This window comes from Lynx rufus, unplaced genomic scaffold (genome assembly GCF_022079265.1).
Source record: "Lynx rufus isolate CCGP_SWC_20201006 ecotype Redwood Valley unplaced genomic scaffold, mLynRuf1.p SCAF_24, whole genome shotgun sequence".
NCBI lineage: Eukaryota > Metazoa > Chordata > Mammalia > Carnivora > Felidae > Lynx > Lynx rufus.
The window spans coordinates 4,352,811-4,372,844 of record NW_025814839.1 but is presented as its reverse complement, the minus strand read 5'-3'; the positions used below and the strand labels follow the sequence as shown (position 1 = coordinate 4,372,844).

The window sequence follows — 20,034 nt, the reverse complement described above, 5'->3', positions numbered from 1 at the left end:
TGATAATTGCTTGTATTTCTGAGGGATTGGTTGTAATAATTCCATTTTCATTTATGATTTTATCTATTTGGGTCATCTCCCTTTTCTTTTTGAGAAGCCTGGCTAGAGGTTTATCATTTTTGTTTATTTTTTCAAAAAACCAACTCTTGGTTTCATTGATCTGCTCTACAGTTTTTTTAGATTCTATATTGTTTATTTCTGCTCTGATCTTTATTATTTCTCTTCTTCTGCTGGGTTTAGGCTGTCTTTGCTGTTCTGGTTCTATTTCCTTTAGGTGTGCTGTTAGATTTTATATTTGGGATTTTTCTTGTTTCTTGAGATAGGCCTGGATTGCAATGTATTTCCCTCTCAGGACTGCCTTCGCTGCATCCCAGAGCATTTGGATTGTTGTATTTTCATTTTCGTTTGTTTCCATATATTTTTAAATTTCTTCTCTAATTACCTGGTTGACCCATTCATTCTTTAGTAGGGTGTTTTTTAACCTCCATGCTTTTGGAGGTTTTCCAGACTTTTTCCTGTGGTTGATTTCAAGCTTCATAGCATTGTGGTCTGAAAGTATGCATGGTATGATCTCAATTCTTGTATACTTATGAAGGGCTGTTTTGTGACCCTGTATGTAATCTATCTTGGAGAATGTTACATGTGCACTCGAGAAGAAAGTATATTCTGTTGCTTTGGGATGCAGAGTTCTAAATATATCTGTCAAGTCCATCTGATCCATTGTATCATTCAGGGCCCTTGTTTCTTTATTGACCGTGTGTCTAGATGGTCTATCCATTTCTGTAAATAGAGTGTTAAAGTCCCCTGCGATTACCACATTCTTATCAATAAGGTTGCTTATGTTTGTGAGCAATTGTCTTATATATTTGGGGGCTCCTGTATTCGGCGCATAGACATTTATAATTGTTAGCTCTTCCTGATGGATAGACCCTGTAATTATTATATAATACCCTTCTCCATCTCTTATTACAGCCTTTAATTTAAAGTCTAGTTTGTCTGATATAAGTATGGCTACTCCAGCTTTCTTTTGGCTTCCAGTAGCATGATAAATAGTTCTCCATCCCCTCACTTTCATCTGAAGGTGTCCTCAGGTCTAAAATGAGTCTCTTGCAGACAGCAAATAGATGGGTCTTGTTTTTTTGTCCATTCTGATACCCTGTTTCTTTTGGTTGGCACATTTAGTCTCTTTACATTCAGTGTTATTATAGAAAGACATGGGTTTAGAGTCATTGTAATGTCAGTAGGTTTCATGCTTGTAGCGATGTCTCTGGTACTTTGTCTCACAGGATCCCCCTTGGGATCTCTTGTAGGGCTGGTTTAGTGGTGACGAATTCCTTCAGTTTTTGTTTGTTTGGGAACACCTTTATCTCTCCTTCTATTCTAAATGACAGACTTGCTGGCTAAAGGATTCTCAGCTGCATATTTTTTCTGTTCATCACATTGAAGATTTCCTGCCATTCCTTTCTGGCCTGCCAAGTTTCAGTAGAGAGATCCGTCACGAGTCTTATAGGTCTCCCTTTATATGTTAGAGCACGTTTATCCCTTTCAGATAGCTGCTTTCAGAATTTTCTCTTTATCCTTGTATTTTGCCAGTTTCACTATGATATGTTGTGCAGAAGATCGATTCAAGTTACCTCTGAAGGGAGTTCTCTCTGCCTCTTGGATTTCAAAGCCTTTTTCCTTCCCCAGATCAGGGAAGTTGTCAGCTATTATTTCTTCAAGTACACCTTCAGCACCTTTCCCTCTCTCTTCCTCCTCTGGAATACCAATTATGCATAGATTATTTTTCTTTTTCTTTTTTTTTTTTTTAATTTTTTTAAACATTTATTTATTTTTGAGACAGAGAGAGAGTATGAACAGGGGAGGGGCAGAGAGAGAGGGAGACACAGAATCTGAAATGGGCTTCAGGCTCTGAGCTGTCAGCACAGAGCCCGACGTGGGGCTCGAACTCACGGACCGTGAGATCATGACCTGAGCTGAAGTCGGACGCTTAACCGACTGAGCCACCCAGGCACCCGATTATTTTTCTTTAGTGCATCACTTAGTTCTCTAATTTTCCCCTCATACTCCTGGATTTTTTTATGTCTCTTTTTCTCAGCTTCCTCTTTTTCCATAATTTTACCTTCTAGTTCCCCTATTCTCTCCTCTGCCTCTTCAATCCGAGCCGTGGTTGTCTCCATTTTATTTTGCAGCCCATTTATAGCATTTTTTAGCTCCTCCTGGCTGTTCCTTAGTCCCTTGTTCTCTGTAGCAATAGATTCTCTGCTGTCCTCTATACTGTTTTCAAGCCCAGCGATTAATTTTATGACTATTATTCTAAATTCACTTTCTGTTACATTGTTTAAATCCTTTTTGATCAGTTCGTTAGCTGTTGTTATTTCCTGGAGATTCTTTTGAGGGGAATTCTTCCCTTTCGTCATTTTGGATAGTCCCTGGAGTGGTGCGGGACTGCAGGGCACTTCCCCTGTGCTGTCTTGAATAACTTGGGTTGGTGGGCGGGGCCGCAGTCCGACCTGATGTCTGCTCCCAGCCCACCCCTGGGGCCACAGTCAGACTGGTGTGTACCTTCTCTTCCCCTCTCCTAGGGGCAGGATTCACCATGGGTGATGTGGCCCGTCTGGGCTACTTGCACACTGCCAGGCTTGTGGTGCTGGGGATCTGGCGTATTAGCTGGGGTGGATCGGCAAGGTGCACGGGGCGGGAGGGGCAGGCTCAGCTTGCTTATCCTTTGGTGATCCGCTTCAGGAGGTGCCCTGCGGCACCGGAAGGGAGTCATACCCGCTGCCGCCGGCGGGGTGGATCCACAGGAGCACAGCATTGGGTGTTTGCGGGGTGCAAGCAAGTTCCCTGACAGGAACCGGTTCCCTTTGGGATTTTGGCTGGGGGATGGGCGAGGGAGATGGCGCTGGCAAGCGCCTTTGTTCCCCGCCAAGTTGAGCTCTGTCGTCCGGGGCTCAACAACTCTCCCTCCCGTTGTCCTCCAGCCCTCCCGCTCGCTCGCTGTGAGAACACACTCCGTCCAGCCCCTCCGCTTTTGCCAGCCAGACTCGGGGCCTCTGCTTGGTTGGCGGGCTGCCCCTCTGCCCCGGCTCCCTCCCGCCAGTCCATGTAGCGCGCACTGCCTCGCCGCCCTTCCTACCCTCTTCCGTGGTCCTTTCGTCTGCGCTTGGCTCCAGAGAATCCGTTCTGCTAGTCTTCTGGCGGTTTTCTGGGTTATTTAGGCAGGTGTGGGTGGAATCTAAGTGATCAGCAGGATGCGGTGAGCCCAGCGTCCTCCTACGCCACCATCTTCTCCCCCTTTACTTTTTTTTAAAAACAAAAAGAGGAATCTCTTTTTGTTGTTAGTTTATTTTGAGAGAGAGGAGTGCATGTGCACAAGCGAGGGGAGGGGCCGAGAGAGAGGGAGAAAGAATCCCAAGCAGGTTCCCATGCTGTGAGTGTGAAGCCCGCCATGGGGCTGGAACCCATGAACTGTGAGATGATGACCTGAGCCGAAACCAGAAGTTGGAAGCTCAATGGGACTGAGCCAGCAAGGAGCCCCATGCATATATATGTATTTTAAATCTGAGGGTCTTTCTTTTCAAGAACCTAAGTGGTCTTTTATTTTATTGCCCAAATGCAGAATGATAATTAAAAGATCAAGATCCTGAGAATAAAATGTAGTATTTATTATGAAGGTGAATTTCTACCATGCACTTTGGTCTTTTGGTCCATAATGGCACACATTCTTCTATATCATTCACTTGGAGTCTTAATTTTATTGTGACAACGGTCTGTTTGTGGAAAGGCTAGCTGGTGTTTAGACTCTAGAACATATAGTTTATAAGGCCACTTTTTATATTTTGAAGACAACAGAGCAGTAGTTACATGGCTTTTTAAAGAGCTTAAAATAGGGGCGCTTTGCTGGCTCAGTTGGTAGAACATGCAACTCTTGATCTTGCGGTTGTGAGTTTGAGCCCCACCTTGGATATAGAGATTACTTAAAAATAAAATCATAAAAAAAAAAAAAGCTTAAAATAGATATTCTTTGTTGTTTGGTTCACGTGGGGGAGAAAAGCTTCTGGATTAAGCTTTTATATTTACTGTATTTGCTTATTCTTTCTTAGAGTGTATATTGTGTTTCTAAAAAATCGCATTGAAACAAAAGCTATATAAAACAATAAAATATTTTTGTTTTCAGATGTCTTCAGTAAATGTAAAGGTGACCTCTTAGAAGTTAAAGATGGTAACTTGAAAACGCATCCTGCTCTTTTAGAGAATCTAGTCTTCTTTGTTGAGGTATGTTTTGTTCCTTTCCAGAAAAACTTGATTTTCCTTAGAGTGAAGGATTAATTTTTAAAAAATGAACAGGTAAATAGGCACCTTATACCTGTAATTTAATATCTCGCCCCCACCTTTTGTTAACTGAAAAGCAGTTTAAATCATTTTTTTGAACGCGCTCCTTCCAAGCATACCAGGAAGGTTTTGTTGATAATGAATAAAACTTGTAATTTGCTTTACCAATGTTTAAAAAGTCCTCAGATTCACTCCAAATCTGTCTGTTCTCTGTTCGTTTTCTTTTTTGACTTAACTATTATGTACTTTAAGTTAATTCCACTAGCTTTTTAAATTTGTTGCTATTACCAATTACTAAGATTCTGCATTGTGAAGGGGAATCTGGGTGCTGATTTAGCAAAACTCTCGCCTCTTTTTTAACCAGAGAGAAGAGAAGGATTACAAACACGTATAATCCATTATCTTATTTTTGTCACGTTTATTTTTCTCCTCCTAGTCTGTTCTGGTAACTGGCACAGTGTAAGCGTATAAGCCTCTGAACAAATCAGTAATAACTGCATGTATATGTACATGCACACTCTGTAGCAGAGAAGAACATAGGTGTAAACACCTAAGTTACGACAAAGAAGAAATGTACTGACCAACTAGGGAGATTTCTGTTTATATTTAAGTTTAAGATTTGCAAGTGAGGTAATATCTTAATCGGGGAAGTGGGTGAGGAGAGGCATATTGTAAAGAACCTTTGGCTTCCATGCCTAGGAATTTGGACCTTTCACTTGAGTGAAAAAGATGTTAATAAATTGCTACAAATTTAAAAGGAAGCTGGATAGAGTAGAGGATGGGTTTAGAGCTGGGAGAGCTAGAAGGAAGGCTAAAGATTGAAGCAATCATAGTATTCTGAGCAGTATGCAGATGAAGGTCTTCTGGGTCTGTGTGGTGATTGTAGAAAAGAATCTGATCACTCTAATCTGTAATGAGCTAGAAGAAACCTTGAAGGGATTTGCACAGCACCGTTGGCAAGGATTATTTAATCCATAACTTTGAACTGTTATTGATGAATTTGCGGTTTTTCCTCTTTCAGACTATTTCTATTATCCTTTGGGTGTCCAGTTACTGTGAGAGTGTCTTGCGACCATACAAATTAAATCTACAGAAAAAGAAAAAGAAGAAAAAAGAAACCAGCATCATCATGGTAATAACAGAAAACACAACAACTTGGCTGCGTGCAGCTTTTAATTTTCACTGTTTTCCTGCATATTGTAGGAGACCTTAGGATCCTGTGTACATTCATTTTCTCTGTCAAGCTTTTTTTTCTTTTTTTAAATTACACACCTACAGAAAAGCTTAAAGACCAACATGATAACACTCAGATATCCTTACTTGACACTTGTTAACACCACGCCCAAAATATTTTCTGATTTTAATTATGATTTCTTTCTTGGCTTATTTATAACTTAGAAATGTCTTAATTTCCACATTTGCCACATCTCCTTTATCTTTCTCTCATTCTATCATCTGTCCCAACCTCTTGTTTGTTGAACCGTTTAAAAGAAAAGTACAGACTGTGATACAGTCTCCTACAGAATCACAGTACTGAAGAAATTTTCATACCTAAGACATTTAATACTGATGCAATCCTGTTATAATGTCTGTATTCAGATTTCCCCACTTACGGAATTGTGTTCTTTATTATAGTCCTTTTCAAAATACTGGGATCCTATTAAGTATCTGACATGGCTTTTAGTTACCATGTCTTTTTACCCTCCTTTCAACTTCCTTAGTCTTTTGTTTATCTTTATTGTTCAACAGTCTAGCTCAGTTTTTGGTAGAATGTCTTACAATCTGAATTTGGCTTATTGTTTCCTTGGGTTTAGGTTAAATATAGATGCTGTTTCCTTTTTAGCAAATTAAGTCAGGGGGCACTCATGTTGTTAAGTCCCATTATTGGTGATCTCAGATGAAATTATTTGATAAAGGAAGTGTCTATGGATTTCTTTATTGTAAAGGTGCCTTTCCCACCCTGTGATTAATAAGTCATCCGTGGGACAATACTTTGAGATCGTGAATATGCTATTACCTGCCAGCCTTTCATCTGCTGGTTTTAACATCTGTTAAGTCTAACTTGCATAATCATTTATTAAAGTTATGGTTCCACACTGGTGATTTTTAAAAATTCTGTCAATCCTTTTATCATGTATTGGTTGGCATTTTTGGTAGAGCTGTCCCACAGCCATTCATATATATATTTGTATGTATATTTTTAAGTATCACCATCTATTTGAATATCATTCTTTTTTGTTTGGTTTTTAAATATTTATTTTGAGGGAGAGAGGGGGAGAGAGAGAAAGAGAGCGAGAGAGCGTGAGCAGGCGTGGGAGCATACAGAAGCGGGGGAGGGGGAGAGAGAATCCTAGTCCAATGCTGGGCTCGATCCTATGAACCATGAGATCATGACATGAGCTGAAGTCAAGAGTCAGATGTTCAACGGACTGAGCCACCCAGGCACCCCTTGAGTATCATCCTTTAAAAAAATTTTTTTTAAATGTTTTTATTTGAGAGAGAGAGAGAGACAGAGAATGAGAATGAGTATGAGAATGAGTGGGGGAGGGGCAGAGAGAAAGGGGGACACAAAATCAGAAGCAGGCTCCAGGCTCTGAGCTGTCAGCACAGAGCCTGGGACTTGAACACACAGACCACGAGATCATGACCTGAGCCAAAGTCGAACACTCCACCGACTGAGCCACCCAGGTACCTATAAATAAATATTTTTTAAATAAGAATATGTTCCAGTTAATATAGACAGTTGCAGTACTCTGCAGAAACACTGGAATTAAAAACTGAGATTATTAGTGTGATATAAATCAAGTTCATTTATTTCTCTTTCTATTCAGTTTTGTAGTGTCTTCCCATCTTGATTTAGGTTTTGAGTGTGTAAAACATTAATATAAATTGTATCCTTTTCATAAGGAAAATTATTTAGGATTCATTCTGTGCAGGATATGCTATTTTATTAATGTTTGCATTTATCCTAGGTGGGAGATTTTTGTTCACTGTAGCAACATAGCAACCATTGTCATTTGAAAATGTTGATTTTTTTTTTTAATGTTAATGGTTTTAGTAGTAATTTTGACTTCCTGCATAATTCAGTAACAATTCAGGAATTCTTTAGATTTGACACTGCTTTGCTGGATGTTTCAATTCATTCAGAAACAAAGGGTAGTTCTATTTGGAGCAGGATGTAATGAAGAAACCTGTCCTTTTTTTTTCCAATGTAATTTAACATATCATGAGTGTTAAGTTTGATGGCATAGAACAGAGTTGCTCTGTTACTTTCTCTTCTGATGAAAGCCTGTGCTCTTCAACTGTGTCAAATAGCTTTTTCGTATTTGGATTGGGTTGGAGGGTGGGTTATAGTTATTGCTTTTCTAGTTTCTAAAAATGAGAATAGCTTTCGTATATTTCTGATCATCAAAGTAACCTAAAGGTGTGAATAAAATGAAGGCCACCCATATTCCCACCAACCAGTAATTGCCACTGCAAACAAACCAGAATTATGCTCTATGGGAGGTTCTGCAACTAGTCTGTTTGTGTTTGTTTTCATTTAACAGGTTTATCTGAGCATCTCTTTAGGAGATATGTAGATGTATCTCATTACTTAAAATGTTATATGATGAAACATTGGTATTCCCTGTTTTCTCATTTGCATTTAAAAAAATTTGAGTGGAGGGTTGGGGGGGTGGGGCAGTGCCTGACTGGCTCAGTTGGAGGAATGCATGACTCTTGATCTCAGGATTGTGAGTTCAAGCCCCACATTGGGTGTAGAGTTTACTTTAAAAAAAGAAAAAATGTTGAACCTGCAAGGAAAACTTCTTGAGTCAAAAGCTAGCCTTACTAATTGATTGGCCAGGTTTCTTGTGTTTGTCTGATTTTTGAATTTTGTCATATGTTTCTGGGATTTCTTTGATGTCTTTTCTGTTCATCTTTTTGCCCAGATTTCCTGTTGTGGTAGTAATATTTTTTCTCTTGATGTGTTTTGAGCTATTCAGGTCTTAATAATGTTACTCTATATCCTATATGATGCAAATTTTTCTTTTCATTTGTCTTTTGAGTAGTTTTTTTGGTCAACATAGTAATTATATATATATATATTTTTTTTTTTTTTAAATGTTTATATTTGAGAGAGAGAGAGAAGGAGAGAGAGACAGTGTGTGAGCAGGGGAGGGGCACAGAGAGAGAGACAGAGACAGGATCTGAAGCAGGCTCCAGGCTCTGAGGTGTTAGCACAAAGCTCCACACAGGCTGGAACTTCCAAGCTGTGAGATCATAACCTGAGCCAAAGTCAGATGCTTAACCCACTGAGCCACTCAGCACCCCTAAAAATATTTTTTTTAATAGTTCTTGGTGTAATGTTTAGAAAGGCCTTTTCAGTTTATGATTACACAAACCATTACCTAAATTTTCTTCTGGTACTTTGGTGGATTTTTTAAAGTTAAGTTTAAATCTACCTGGAATTTATTTTGGTACTTAACTATTTATTTAATTCACTTAATTTATTTTTTAAAAGATGTTATTTTTAAGTAATCTTTATACCCAGTGTGGAGCTCAAACTTACAACCCTGAGATCAAGAGTCACATGCTCTACTAACTGAGCCAGCCAGGTACCCCTGTTTTGTTTTATTATTGATTTATTTTTATTTATTATTTATTATTATTTTATGTGGGGTTTTTTTTGTTGTTTTGAGAGTGAGAGCTCACACGTGTGTGCAAGTAGGGAAGCGGCAGAGAGAGAGAGAGAGAGAGAGAGAGAGAGAGAGATTGAGAATCCCAAGCAGGCTCCATTCTCAGCTTGGAGCCGTCACGTGGTGCTCAAACCCATGACTCTGGGATAATGACCTGGGCCAAAACCAAGAGCTGGCTGCTTAACTGACTGAGCCACCCAGGCATCCCTTAAATTCATTTAAATTCCCTTACATTCTTCAGTTTTATCTTAGGACCTGTTTCTTTTCACTTTTTTATCACCTTACTTATATATCCATACTATCTGGATTTCATGTAACTTTATGATCTACTCTAATATATATGAGGGCAAATTCTACATAACCATTCTTTTTCAGAATTTTCTTGGCTGTTGTCTCCCATTATGTTTTCTATTAGAACTTAGAAAACTCTTATTTCTGTTATATTTCTGTTGTTAACATTAGAGGAAATCTCAGTGACATATAGAGAAATGAAGTTTTGGTTTCTTTCATCTTCTTTAGTGTTCCAGAAGAGTACCAGCCTGAAGTTGAGTAATAACCAACTAAGATATTTTCTGTTGGTTTTTCCATCTCTAGTTCCCCATTTAAAAAAATGCTTGTCATTGTTTCTGAATTAGCATTATTTGGTGCCAATTAAATTTACCTTGCTTTAGAGAGACTGTCTTAATATCCAAAACCGTATCCATCCCTGTTACTATTTATAGCATTAAGTAAAACTATAGCATGAAGTTAATATAGCTTATGTGATATGAGTGAAGGAAATACGTTTGATAATCTTTCATCTTTTAAAAAATCTTTTTTCCAGCCACCAATCTTTACCAGTTTCCAAGACTACGTTACTGGGCTTCAGACTTTAATTTCCAATGTTGTGGATCACATTAAAGGGCTTGAAACACATCTAATTGCACTTAAACTTGAAGAACTTATTTTAGAAGATACTTCTCTCTCGCTGGTAAGAGACTGTAGGCGATCAGCAATAATAATCTTAAAGGTCACAAACTTGAAAGAATGTCACATTGCTTCATGTGGTTGGGCTTTGCTGGGTATCTTTGAGAATGTTAATAAGTAGATAAATACAGTTTTATTGAGCTCGCTGTTGTTGGGTAAATGCTCATAGAAATACAGTGATCGAAAAACCTGGCTTTAGAGAGATATATTCAAAAACTACTTTAAATTGGAGATCTGATATACGCACAGAAATGGAACGGGCCAGCAAGAGTCTCACTGGAGAGGGGACATTTAAGGATTAGTAAGTTTTCAGTAGGCAGACTGGAATGGATGAAAGGAACCTGAAACAGAAGGCACAGAGCAGAGGCAGAAAGGTAAATTGTGTGGGGCACCATGAGTCCGTTGGCAGAGCTAGAGCACATGGTATGTGGGAAGGACTGTCCGCTACAAAGATGACAGGCACAGTAGGCCACTGTTGATGGTTGTGTGGTTGTTGTTAAAGGATCTGTCTGCCCTCTGACATGAGGAATAAGATTGATCATTTTGAGTATTCTATTTTTTTTTAATTTTTTTTTTTTTTTTTTTTTACTGTTTATTTATTTTTGAGACAGAGAAAGAGCATGAATGGGGGAGGGTCAGAGAGAGAGGGAGACACAGAATCTGAAACAGGCTCTGGACTCTGAGCTGTCAGCACAGAGCCCGACGTGGGGCTCGAACTCACGGACCGCGAGATCATGACCTGAGCTGAAGTCGGACGCTTAACCAACTGAGCCACCCAGGCGCCCCTCATTTTGAGTATTCTAAAGGTTATCTTTAACTTTGGGCTACTTTAGATTTGTCGAGCCTTGACTCTGTCCTCATCTTTTGACCTTGGGAAAGTCGCTTACCCTCTCTGGGCCTCAGTTTCTTTATCTGTATAATGAAAATCATAATAGCTATTTTATAGGATTATAGTGAGCAAAATAATAATGGCCTTATATTGCCTATTTTTGTTGAAGTCATGATACATATACTGAGCAGCATCAGCCACCAAATATAGGATCCATATAGTGCTATTTATATTTTGGGTAAAAACAAATTTTTTTTTAATTCAGTTTCCACTAGGTTTACTTCTTTATTCTTTATTTTTTAATGTATTTATTTTTGAAAGAGAGAGAGACAGACAGACAGAGACATAGAGTGTGATAAGGGGAGGGCCAGAGAGAGGGAGACACAGAATCGGAAGCAGGCTCTGAGCTGTCAACACAGAGCCCACGTGGGGCTTGAACTCATGAACCGTAAGATCATGACCCGAGTCAAAGTTGGCCACTTAACAGACTGAGCCACTCAGGCGTCCCTCTTTCCTTCTTTTCTTTCTAAACTTGAAACAACTATCCATAAGGCCTCTGGACTACCATCTCCAGTCCTGGTTCTTTTCCTCTTCCGTAGGGGTATCCACTGAAACTGGTCTGTGCCTAGACCTTTTAATGTAACCTTAAAATGTATGCTAATAGCTGTTAGGTTTTTGAAAGTAAATGATACATTGTTTTATTCTGAAACTTGGCTTTTTTTTTCCCACTTAACCTTATATTCAAGAGATTTGTTAAGGCTAATGCATATACATCAGTTTTGTTCTTTTAAACAACTGTATGACATTCAAATATGAGTGGATCATAGCCATTGGATATTTTAGTTTTTTTGTTTTTTTGAGAGAGAGAGGGAGCACATGAGAGCAAGTAGGGGAGGGGCAGAGGAAGAGGGAGAATCTCAAGCAATCTCCACACCCAGCATGGGTCTTGATCTCACAACTGTGAGATCATGACCTGAACCCAGATCAAGAGGTAGACACTTAACTGACTAAACCACCCAGGTGCCCCTTAGGTTGTTTATATATATTTACTTTTACTACAGTACTGAATGAAATGTATTTTATATACCTTCTCTTAGGCACATGTGTACTTCCAAGATAGATTAGGTCTCGAGTAGTAGTATTATTTCGCTATAAGGTATGCTTACCTGATTTCTTCAGGGTTTTGCAATACTGCCAATTTCATGTAAGCCTGATTAGTTCTTAGCCAGCCTCCTTTTTTCTCTGTTTGAACATTCCATCCCTTTATTTTTTGTAAAATGTGCAGCAAGTATTTAACTCACATATTTGAGTAGGTCTCAGAAAGCTTTGTTCTTTTTTTTTTTTTTTTAAGCTGTTTGGTCTGTGGAACCAATGGACTTTGTCAATATAGAGGGAGACCTATCAATATTATCGCTAGAAAAGGTGGCAGAGGTAAATTTGATGCTTTTAAGAAGTAGGTATGATAGGGGCGCCTGGGTGGTGCAGTCGGTTAAGCGTCCGACTTCAGCCAGGTCACGATCTTGCGGTCTGTGACTTCGAGCCCCGCGTCAGGCTCTGGGCTGATGGCTCAGAGCCTGGAGCCTGTTTCCGATTCTGTGTCTCTCTCTCTCTCTCTGCCCCTCCCCCGTTCATGCTCTGTTTCTCTCTGTCCCAAAAAATAAATAAACGTTGGAAAAAAAAAAAAATTAAAAAAAAAAAGAAGTGGGTATGATAATGTCCAAATTAATAATAAATTTCCATTTTTGTTTTCTGATGAAATAATCAGAAATACTAATTTTTCCATTTTGTATAGCCCATAACAAAATATTAGTGATTTTATGTTCAAACTACTTAGTAATAAATTTTCTACCTTTTTTCTATATGAAAGATAATAATCAGAAATCTCAGTTTTTTCACTTTGTATAATTAAAACAGAGAATACTGATGGAAGAATTAAAAGAATAATAACGCTAGAGGCTCCTGGGTGGCTCAGTCAGTTAAGCATCTGACTTTGACTTAGGTCATGATCTCACAGTTCATGAGTTAGAGCCCTATGTCAGGCTCTGTGCTGACACCTCAGATCCTACAGCCTGCTTCAGATTCTGCGTCTCCCTCTCTTTCTGCTCCTCCCTCACTCACACTCTGTTTCTCTCCTTCAAAAATAAATAAACATTAAAAATTAAAAAAAAAAAGTAAAGCTAAATAGCATTAGTGAACAATCACATGGAAAAATGTACATCTCTGATGAGCTTTAGCCTTCTTTGCATTTTTTGAAACTGAAAATGATCCACTGTATTCTGATGAAGCTTGCCATGAGACCAAAGGTAATGGTAATTTTTTTTTTAATGTTTATTTATTTTTGAGAGAGAGTGCATAAGTGGCGGAGAGGCAGAGAGAGGGGCCAGAGGATCCGAAGTAGGCTCTGTGCTGATAGCAGCGAGCCCGATGCAGGGCTCAGACTCACAAACCGCAAGACCATGACCTGAGCAGAAGTCTGATGCTCTACCAGCAGAGCCATCCAGGAGCGCCATGGGTAGTTTTAACATCTGTGAGAGGAACTGTAATCTGGGAGAATGCTTTCAGAGCAAGACCACTAATTCTTGTCTCGTTTGTAGGAAGAGAGAAAATTTTCAAAGACTGTGCAAGGGAAGGTGCAGAGCAGTTATCTACACTCACTTCTGGAAATTGGTGAGCTGCTGAAGAAAAGACTGGAGACCACAAAGAAACTAAAAATTTAAGCAAGTGTGAACCACAGGCATCAATGACTCTGCAGCAGAAAATGACATCATCTTCCCAGGCAAAAGCGACATCTGGTTGACCATCATTTTAATCCAGAACTTCCTCATAAAATGCATGAAGGACTTTGATTGTGAATTAATTTTTTAGGTATTAAATGTATACAACTGATTAAATTATTGTATATAAACCGGAAGCAGGACCCTTATCTGGGTTTGACCACTTTTTATACATGTTCATATGCATATGGCAGCCACAAGAGAACCCCACTTTTCTTCTTTCCTTCCATCGCCAGAAACATCTGGTGGGGGGGGGGTTGTCCTATAAAAGCAGCAATAGAAATTAAGCATAAAGCATTGACCTCAGAGCAGCTGAATGGCCCTACCATTATAGCAGTGGGTGTTTGGTCTGGTTCTTGAGCCTTAGGAAGCAGAAAGCAGTGGAGGGGGACCATGGCTGGGAGCAGGCCCTCTTTCCTTTCCACATTAGTTTAGTTTTGAGGTTTCCTCAGCTGCTTTGCTCCCACAGAATCCAAAGCAGGTACCTGAAGGGCCTCAGATGAAATCTGGCATAGGCACCTGTCAGTGAAGGGTGCCCCTCAGAAGACCACAGGCACTCACTCAAGTGTTTGGCTTAATAGTCTAATAGCCAAGACATCCCCATCCTAGCTCCTGTGAGAGTTAAATCACAAATAGGCTTGTGTTAACTTACGGCTGTATGGAGGGGAAAGCAGTGCAGGCCACTTACGGGCCTGCTGAGTACTAGCTTGCTGTCTTTCATCCATCTTTGGGAAAGATGGGAATCACTGTTTTAGAGAAGAGAGGTGTACATAATTTATGCAGGCGAGTCTAATACCAGTGTCATTGGTTTTGTGAGATATATATATATGTATATGCTTTTACATATATATTTTCAAGCATATATATATATATATATATATATATATACATATATATATGTATATATATATATATGCTTGAAAATAAAGATTTAATACTTTAGTGTTTTTTAAGTGGGGAGTTTGGGGAGGAAGGAAGGAAGGAATGTATATTATGGACTTAATCTAGGTTTTAAGTTTTAGGCTGGCAAAAGAAATGTTATCCATTGGGTTTGACTTTCAGTCTGCTTTCTTCAAACTTGAGAATTGCACCAGGGTGGTGTTTACATTGTACACCTGGAGCTCCCCAAGACTGTAGCTTCAGAGGTCGGTCTGACAGAAAAGATAAACATTGCTCTTGAAAATGTTATACAGTTTATACAATTACTTTGATAAGTTTTTGTGTTTGAATCTGTGCTTCTGTTTTTGGTCTTTGTTACTCAAATACCATTAAGTTAATAATTCTGTAAGAGCAAAGACATGAGTTTGATGAGGAAATTCAAGCTTCTGATGGAGGACTGATTGGTCTTGACGGCCTTACAGGTCATTTCCAATGCTTCTCCAGTGAAACGTGATACTTTTTTTCTTTTAAAAGCAACAAAAGAGAGCTCGGAAAATCTCTGTATGCAAAACAATTGTATTTTGTCCCCTCATCTTGACTTTCTTAGATTCACAATTTGATAGGATGATAAATAACTGTTTAAACTTCCAAGGAAATTTTTTAGAAAATTACAAAATTATCTGTTCAAAATAAGACTTGCTGGAAATCCTAGTCCATCAAGTAGTTTCAAGAAGTTATTTTTTGATCTAAGTTGGTATCCACAGCCGTCATACCCATCCCAAAAGGAAGAACTGCCTTGAACAAGATGAACTGAAAGTTCTAATTGATTCCAAATCTAATTTAAGGACAACATATCATAATTTTGTAAAACTATTGCCTATTTAGATGGAACTTGGTGTGTGTATGGGGGTGGGGGATGTGTGTATGACATGTGTTCTTGAAATGATGCTTCTTTGGATATCCAAAAATACTGTACATAGAAATAGAAATGCTCTATGAAACAAGTCTATTAACTGACCATGGTCAATCTAGCATATGTGTGCTCAGTGAGCTGGCTTTGGTCCTCAGGGACAGTGCTTGACTCCAGTGGTCTACCTAACTAGTCTTTTGCCTAGGGGCACCTGGGACCTCTACTGGTTTTAGTGACAAATAATGTTACGTCGAGGTTATGCTTCTTTTGTTACTTGCTGATTTTCCTACTAAATGTAGCATTTCAATTAGATCCAACCTCTTACATTTTGAGATAATTGTAAAAAGAATGAAATTATGCAGAAATGGCCAATATCTTTTATTGATCTGTTCTTTTGGAAACTGTTATGCACTATAAATTGTGTACAGTTAAAAAAAATATATATATATATATATATTCTTACATGAGTAAAAAGCACCCTCTCCAGCAATTGTATGTCATTGGTATTTGAAGAGAATTCCCAAATAACCCATTGCTGCTGCTGCTGTTTTTGGTTTGTGTGGGTTTTTTTTTGTTGTTGTTGTGTTTGTTTTTGTGTGGTAAATTGATATTTAAAAAAAAGAAAAAACACGACTACTGTTTACAGACTGAAAAATTACTGCTTTTTATACTACTGAGATCCTAAGTTAAGACTCTCCAAAGCAAACATTTGGTTTAAATCATTTATCTGATGTGGATAAAACATAGAGAAATTTTTAGTGTCCTCCACATAATGGAAAATGTACAAATGCCTAGCTGTGTTGCCCATCAATTTTGTATATTTTCATAATTTTAATTGTTCAAAATTGCATTATATTTTGCAATCACTATGTTCAACCTGGATTTGTCTTTCATTTAAACTTTTAATATAAAAAGGGGTTTCAATGTATCTATGGCCTTGTTATTGAAACTCTTCCTACTTATTTGATGTCATTTATTAATATGGGAAGTATATATTCTTCCTTCTTCAGTACTACGTGAAGCATACATAGCAAATTAAACTAGATGGGTTAATTTATATAAACACTTCCATCTTAAGTTGCCTATCTGCCTGGGTCATTTCTGTTCAGATTCCTAGAAGCTACAACTTTTTTTTTTTTTTTTTAAGATTTTAAGTAATCTCTATACCCAACGTGGGGCTTGAACTCACAATCCTGAAATCAAGAGTCACATGTTCCACTGACTTACAGGTGCCCTGAAGCCACAACCTTTTAAATGGTGTAATTCATCTCAGTTTTGTACTGAGAGTTACATTCCTCAGCAAAATTGTAGTATTTGTGAATTTAAAATTTTTATTTCAAGGCTACTAGTCTTTTTGTTTAAAAATAGTACCTCATGCTAGCATTCATGAATTCAGCATATATGAATTGAATGCTTCTTTACAATGTGCCAGATTCCACTTTAGGCTGTGTTGATAGAATGGTAAATGATAGCATATGTCCCAGTTAGTGGCCAAGGTGGGGGAGAAGATAAGAAATATAAACCTTAGTTTGTAAGCCCTGTTTTAAGTAAGTCAGGGTATGTGATAACCTGAATCATGAGTAGAGCTCTCTGACCCAACTGATGAAGAGTCAGCCACCAAAAAGGGAACCCAAGTGGAGAGGCCCCATGGCAGGAACTACTGAGCATGTTTCAATGACTGGGGGGAAAAAATGGGCTCAAGTGCTGGGTTTAAAGGAATGGAAAGGGGGAAGGAACTGAGATAGAAAATACAGTTGGGGGCAGGGGGATCCAGAGCAATCAGAACTTTTTAGTCAGAGGAAGGAATGAGATTTCTAAAGTTAGCGGGAAGTTACTAGGTTTCAGGCAAACTGAGGACATGATTTATCCAAGCACTTGGGCCCACAGGCTGGGATTCAAAGTTGACACACACAATACAGTGGAAAGAGGAGCTCCTAGTTTCCTTTGTGTCCAGTAATATTAAATGCCCTTGTCTGGGCCCTGAGAAAAATGTTTTCGCCTGCTACTCCATCCCGATGCTGTTTGCCTTTTAACGAAAGGTGTGTAATTGGATATACCTCACTGCCACTTTCAACCTTACTTAAAAGGTGGGCTCAGGTTTACACTTTTTTCTCGTTCTTTTTTTTTTTTAGATGCTGTCACTGCCTCGATGCAGAGATGTATTTCATAATAATAACTGGAAGGTAAGCAACCATGAGCCAAATATTTATAAAAATTATTCGTGGTGGGAATGTAAGCTGGTGCAGCCACTCTGGAAAACAGTATGGAGGTTCCTCAAAAAACTAAAAATAGAACTACCCTACCACCCAGCAATTGCACTACTAGGTATTTATCCAAGGGATACAGGTATGCTGTTTCAGAGGAACATATGCACCCCCATGTTTATAGCAGCACTACCAACAATAGCCAAAGTATGGAAAGAGCCCAAATGTCCATCAATGGATGAATGGATAAATAAGATGTGGTATATATATACAATGGGGTATTACTCAGCAATCAAAAAGAATGGAATCTTGCCATTTGCAACTATGGGGATAGAACTAGAGGGTGTTATGCTAAGTGAAATTAGAGAAATACAAATATCATATGACTTCATTCATATGAGGACTTTAAGTAAAAACAGGGAGGGGGACAAAACAGAAGAGACTCAAATATGGAGAACAAACAGGGTTACTGGAGTGGTTGTGGGAGGGGGATGGACTAAATGGGTAAGGGGCACTAAGGAATCTACTGAAATAATTGTACTCTATGCTAACTGATTTGGATGTAAATTAAAAAATAGATTGAAAAAAATTATTTGTGGGATACTTATAGCAGTTTATGCTGTTAGAGCACAGAGCTTTCCTGCAACTTCCAGCTTCCATATATCCCAGTAAAAGTGGATTTCTCCACAATGTACTATTTCACATATGAGAAAAAAAGTTACCACAGAGAAGGCTACTACTACCTAAGACTACCTAGCAGGTTAGGGGGTGGGTAAAATTCAAACCCTTTCGTATATGTGCTGAAGTGAGCACAAGATTCAAATTCTTAAGCATTGATGAAATGAGGTGAAATCTAGACCACCCCCATCCCCAAGTCTTCTTAGTCTTGATGGCTAGGTTCAAATTCTCAGATTCTATCTTGGAACAATCAATCTTTCCAGACCAAGTCTGATGCCAACTTTTTTGGTGGCACAAATTACCAAGGACTTACAAGTTCCTCGGAAGCAGGTTCTTATGTTGGATTCAAGGTCTCATTTGCTTAACCAACTTACCTGCAAATTCCCTTGATATTGTTATTTGTTTGATTCTGGGAAGCCAGTCCATAGCCTCCATTACAACCTGATTAGCAGCATTTGAGCCACAATATTATTTAATTAGAGGAAGAAAAGAGAAGGAATCCATTTGACCCAAGTGTCAGGGAAAATTTAACTTATGTGGCATATGCAAATCACTTCAGACTCAAAACTAGAAAAGGGCCCATCTTTATGTTTTAAAGTTTATTTTGAGAGCGCAAAAGAGGGAGGGTCAGAGAGAATCCCAAGCAGCTGACAGCATGGAGCCCGATATGGGGCATGAACCCACAACTGCAAGATAATGACCCAAGCCAAAATCAAGAGTTGGACACTAAACCGGAGCCACCCATCTTTAATGAAAAATGTTCGATACAGGCGCCTGGGTGGCTCATTCAATTGAGTATCTGACTCTTGATTTCGGCTCAGGTCATGATCTCAGGGTTTGTGGGATTGAGCCCTGCATCGGGCTCTGTGCTGACAGTGTGGAGTCTGCTTGGGATTCTTTCTCCCTCTCTCTCAAATAAAAAACATTAAAAAAAATATTTGATACAAAAAACCTCTGATAGGATTACCTAGCCCTGCCCAATAGCTCATGTTTCTTCAACTCGAGACCCTAAGCTTATAATACTCAGTCTGGACCCATCCAATGAAGTACCCATTGATGTGCTGCCGCCTTTCCTTTCACAACTGACAAGATGAGATCATATTCAGGGACCGTGGATGCATTTAGTTTTAGAGTTCTCTCTCTACCTGCCATTTGTTTTACTGTATTTCCCGTAAGACCGTGAATACTTAGTTCTTTGGAAGTGAACCTGTTTTAGATGAGAAACAACTATAACAGCTAAAGCAAGTTTATCAGTGAGAAGCATCCAAAAAGATCTTCCGAAACTTTCAAGTAGAATGAAATAATAAGCAGGAGAAATATTGAAATTGTTGGGCCAAATATATACAGTTACATTCATTTGTTGAATGTTGAGAGCACCTGTGCTATAGGCAGTTTAGGTCTGAACATCTTTTCCTTAGTTGGTTTTAGTTGTGAGCATAAGCTACCACAATTGTTTTTGTTAATCTGATTCAACACATGGATTTTCCTGTATTCTTTGTTTCTGATGACTTTCAATACCAACCTGGCTAAAAGGGAAGAACACAAGTTAAGGTTTTATTTGCTAACTCTGTTCAACTTAAATTTCTTTGTGTGGCTTCAATAATATTTTAGGGGCTGCACTTTAACATTTACAAATAGTTAAATATGAAAGTGGGGATGTTATCATGAAGCTTACCATTGCAGATGATTGCTTATCACTCCTGAGAACAGATCTGAGTCAGTTCCATGTGCTCCCACTCTGCTTTTTTAAAGCTGGTACTTACCAAGTAACTGACAGTGA

At 38.7% G+C, this 20,034-nt stretch overlaps 1 protein-coding gene across 1 annotated transcript in view; it reads left to right on the top strand.

Moving 5' to 3' along the window:
- Positions 1 to 14,452, top strand: part of NAA25 (N-alpha-acetyltransferase 25, NatB auxiliary subunit) — a 65,609-nt gene extending 51,157 nt beyond the window's left edge. The window contains exons 20-23 of the mRNA XM_047088249.1: positions 4,181 to 4,278; positions 5,357 to 5,467; positions 9,838 to 9,984; positions 13,404 to 14,452. Of these exons, the coding sequence (XP_046944205.1) occupies positions 4,181 to 4,278; positions 5,357 to 5,467; positions 9,838 to 9,984; positions 13,404 to 13,526 (479 nt within the window). The 3' untranslated portion in view covers positions 13,527 to 14,452. The remainder of the gene's footprint in view (positions 1 to 4,180; positions 4,279 to 5,356; positions 5,468 to 9,837; positions 9,985 to 13,403) is intronic.
- Positions 14,453 to 20,034: the final 5,582 nt, after the last annotated feature.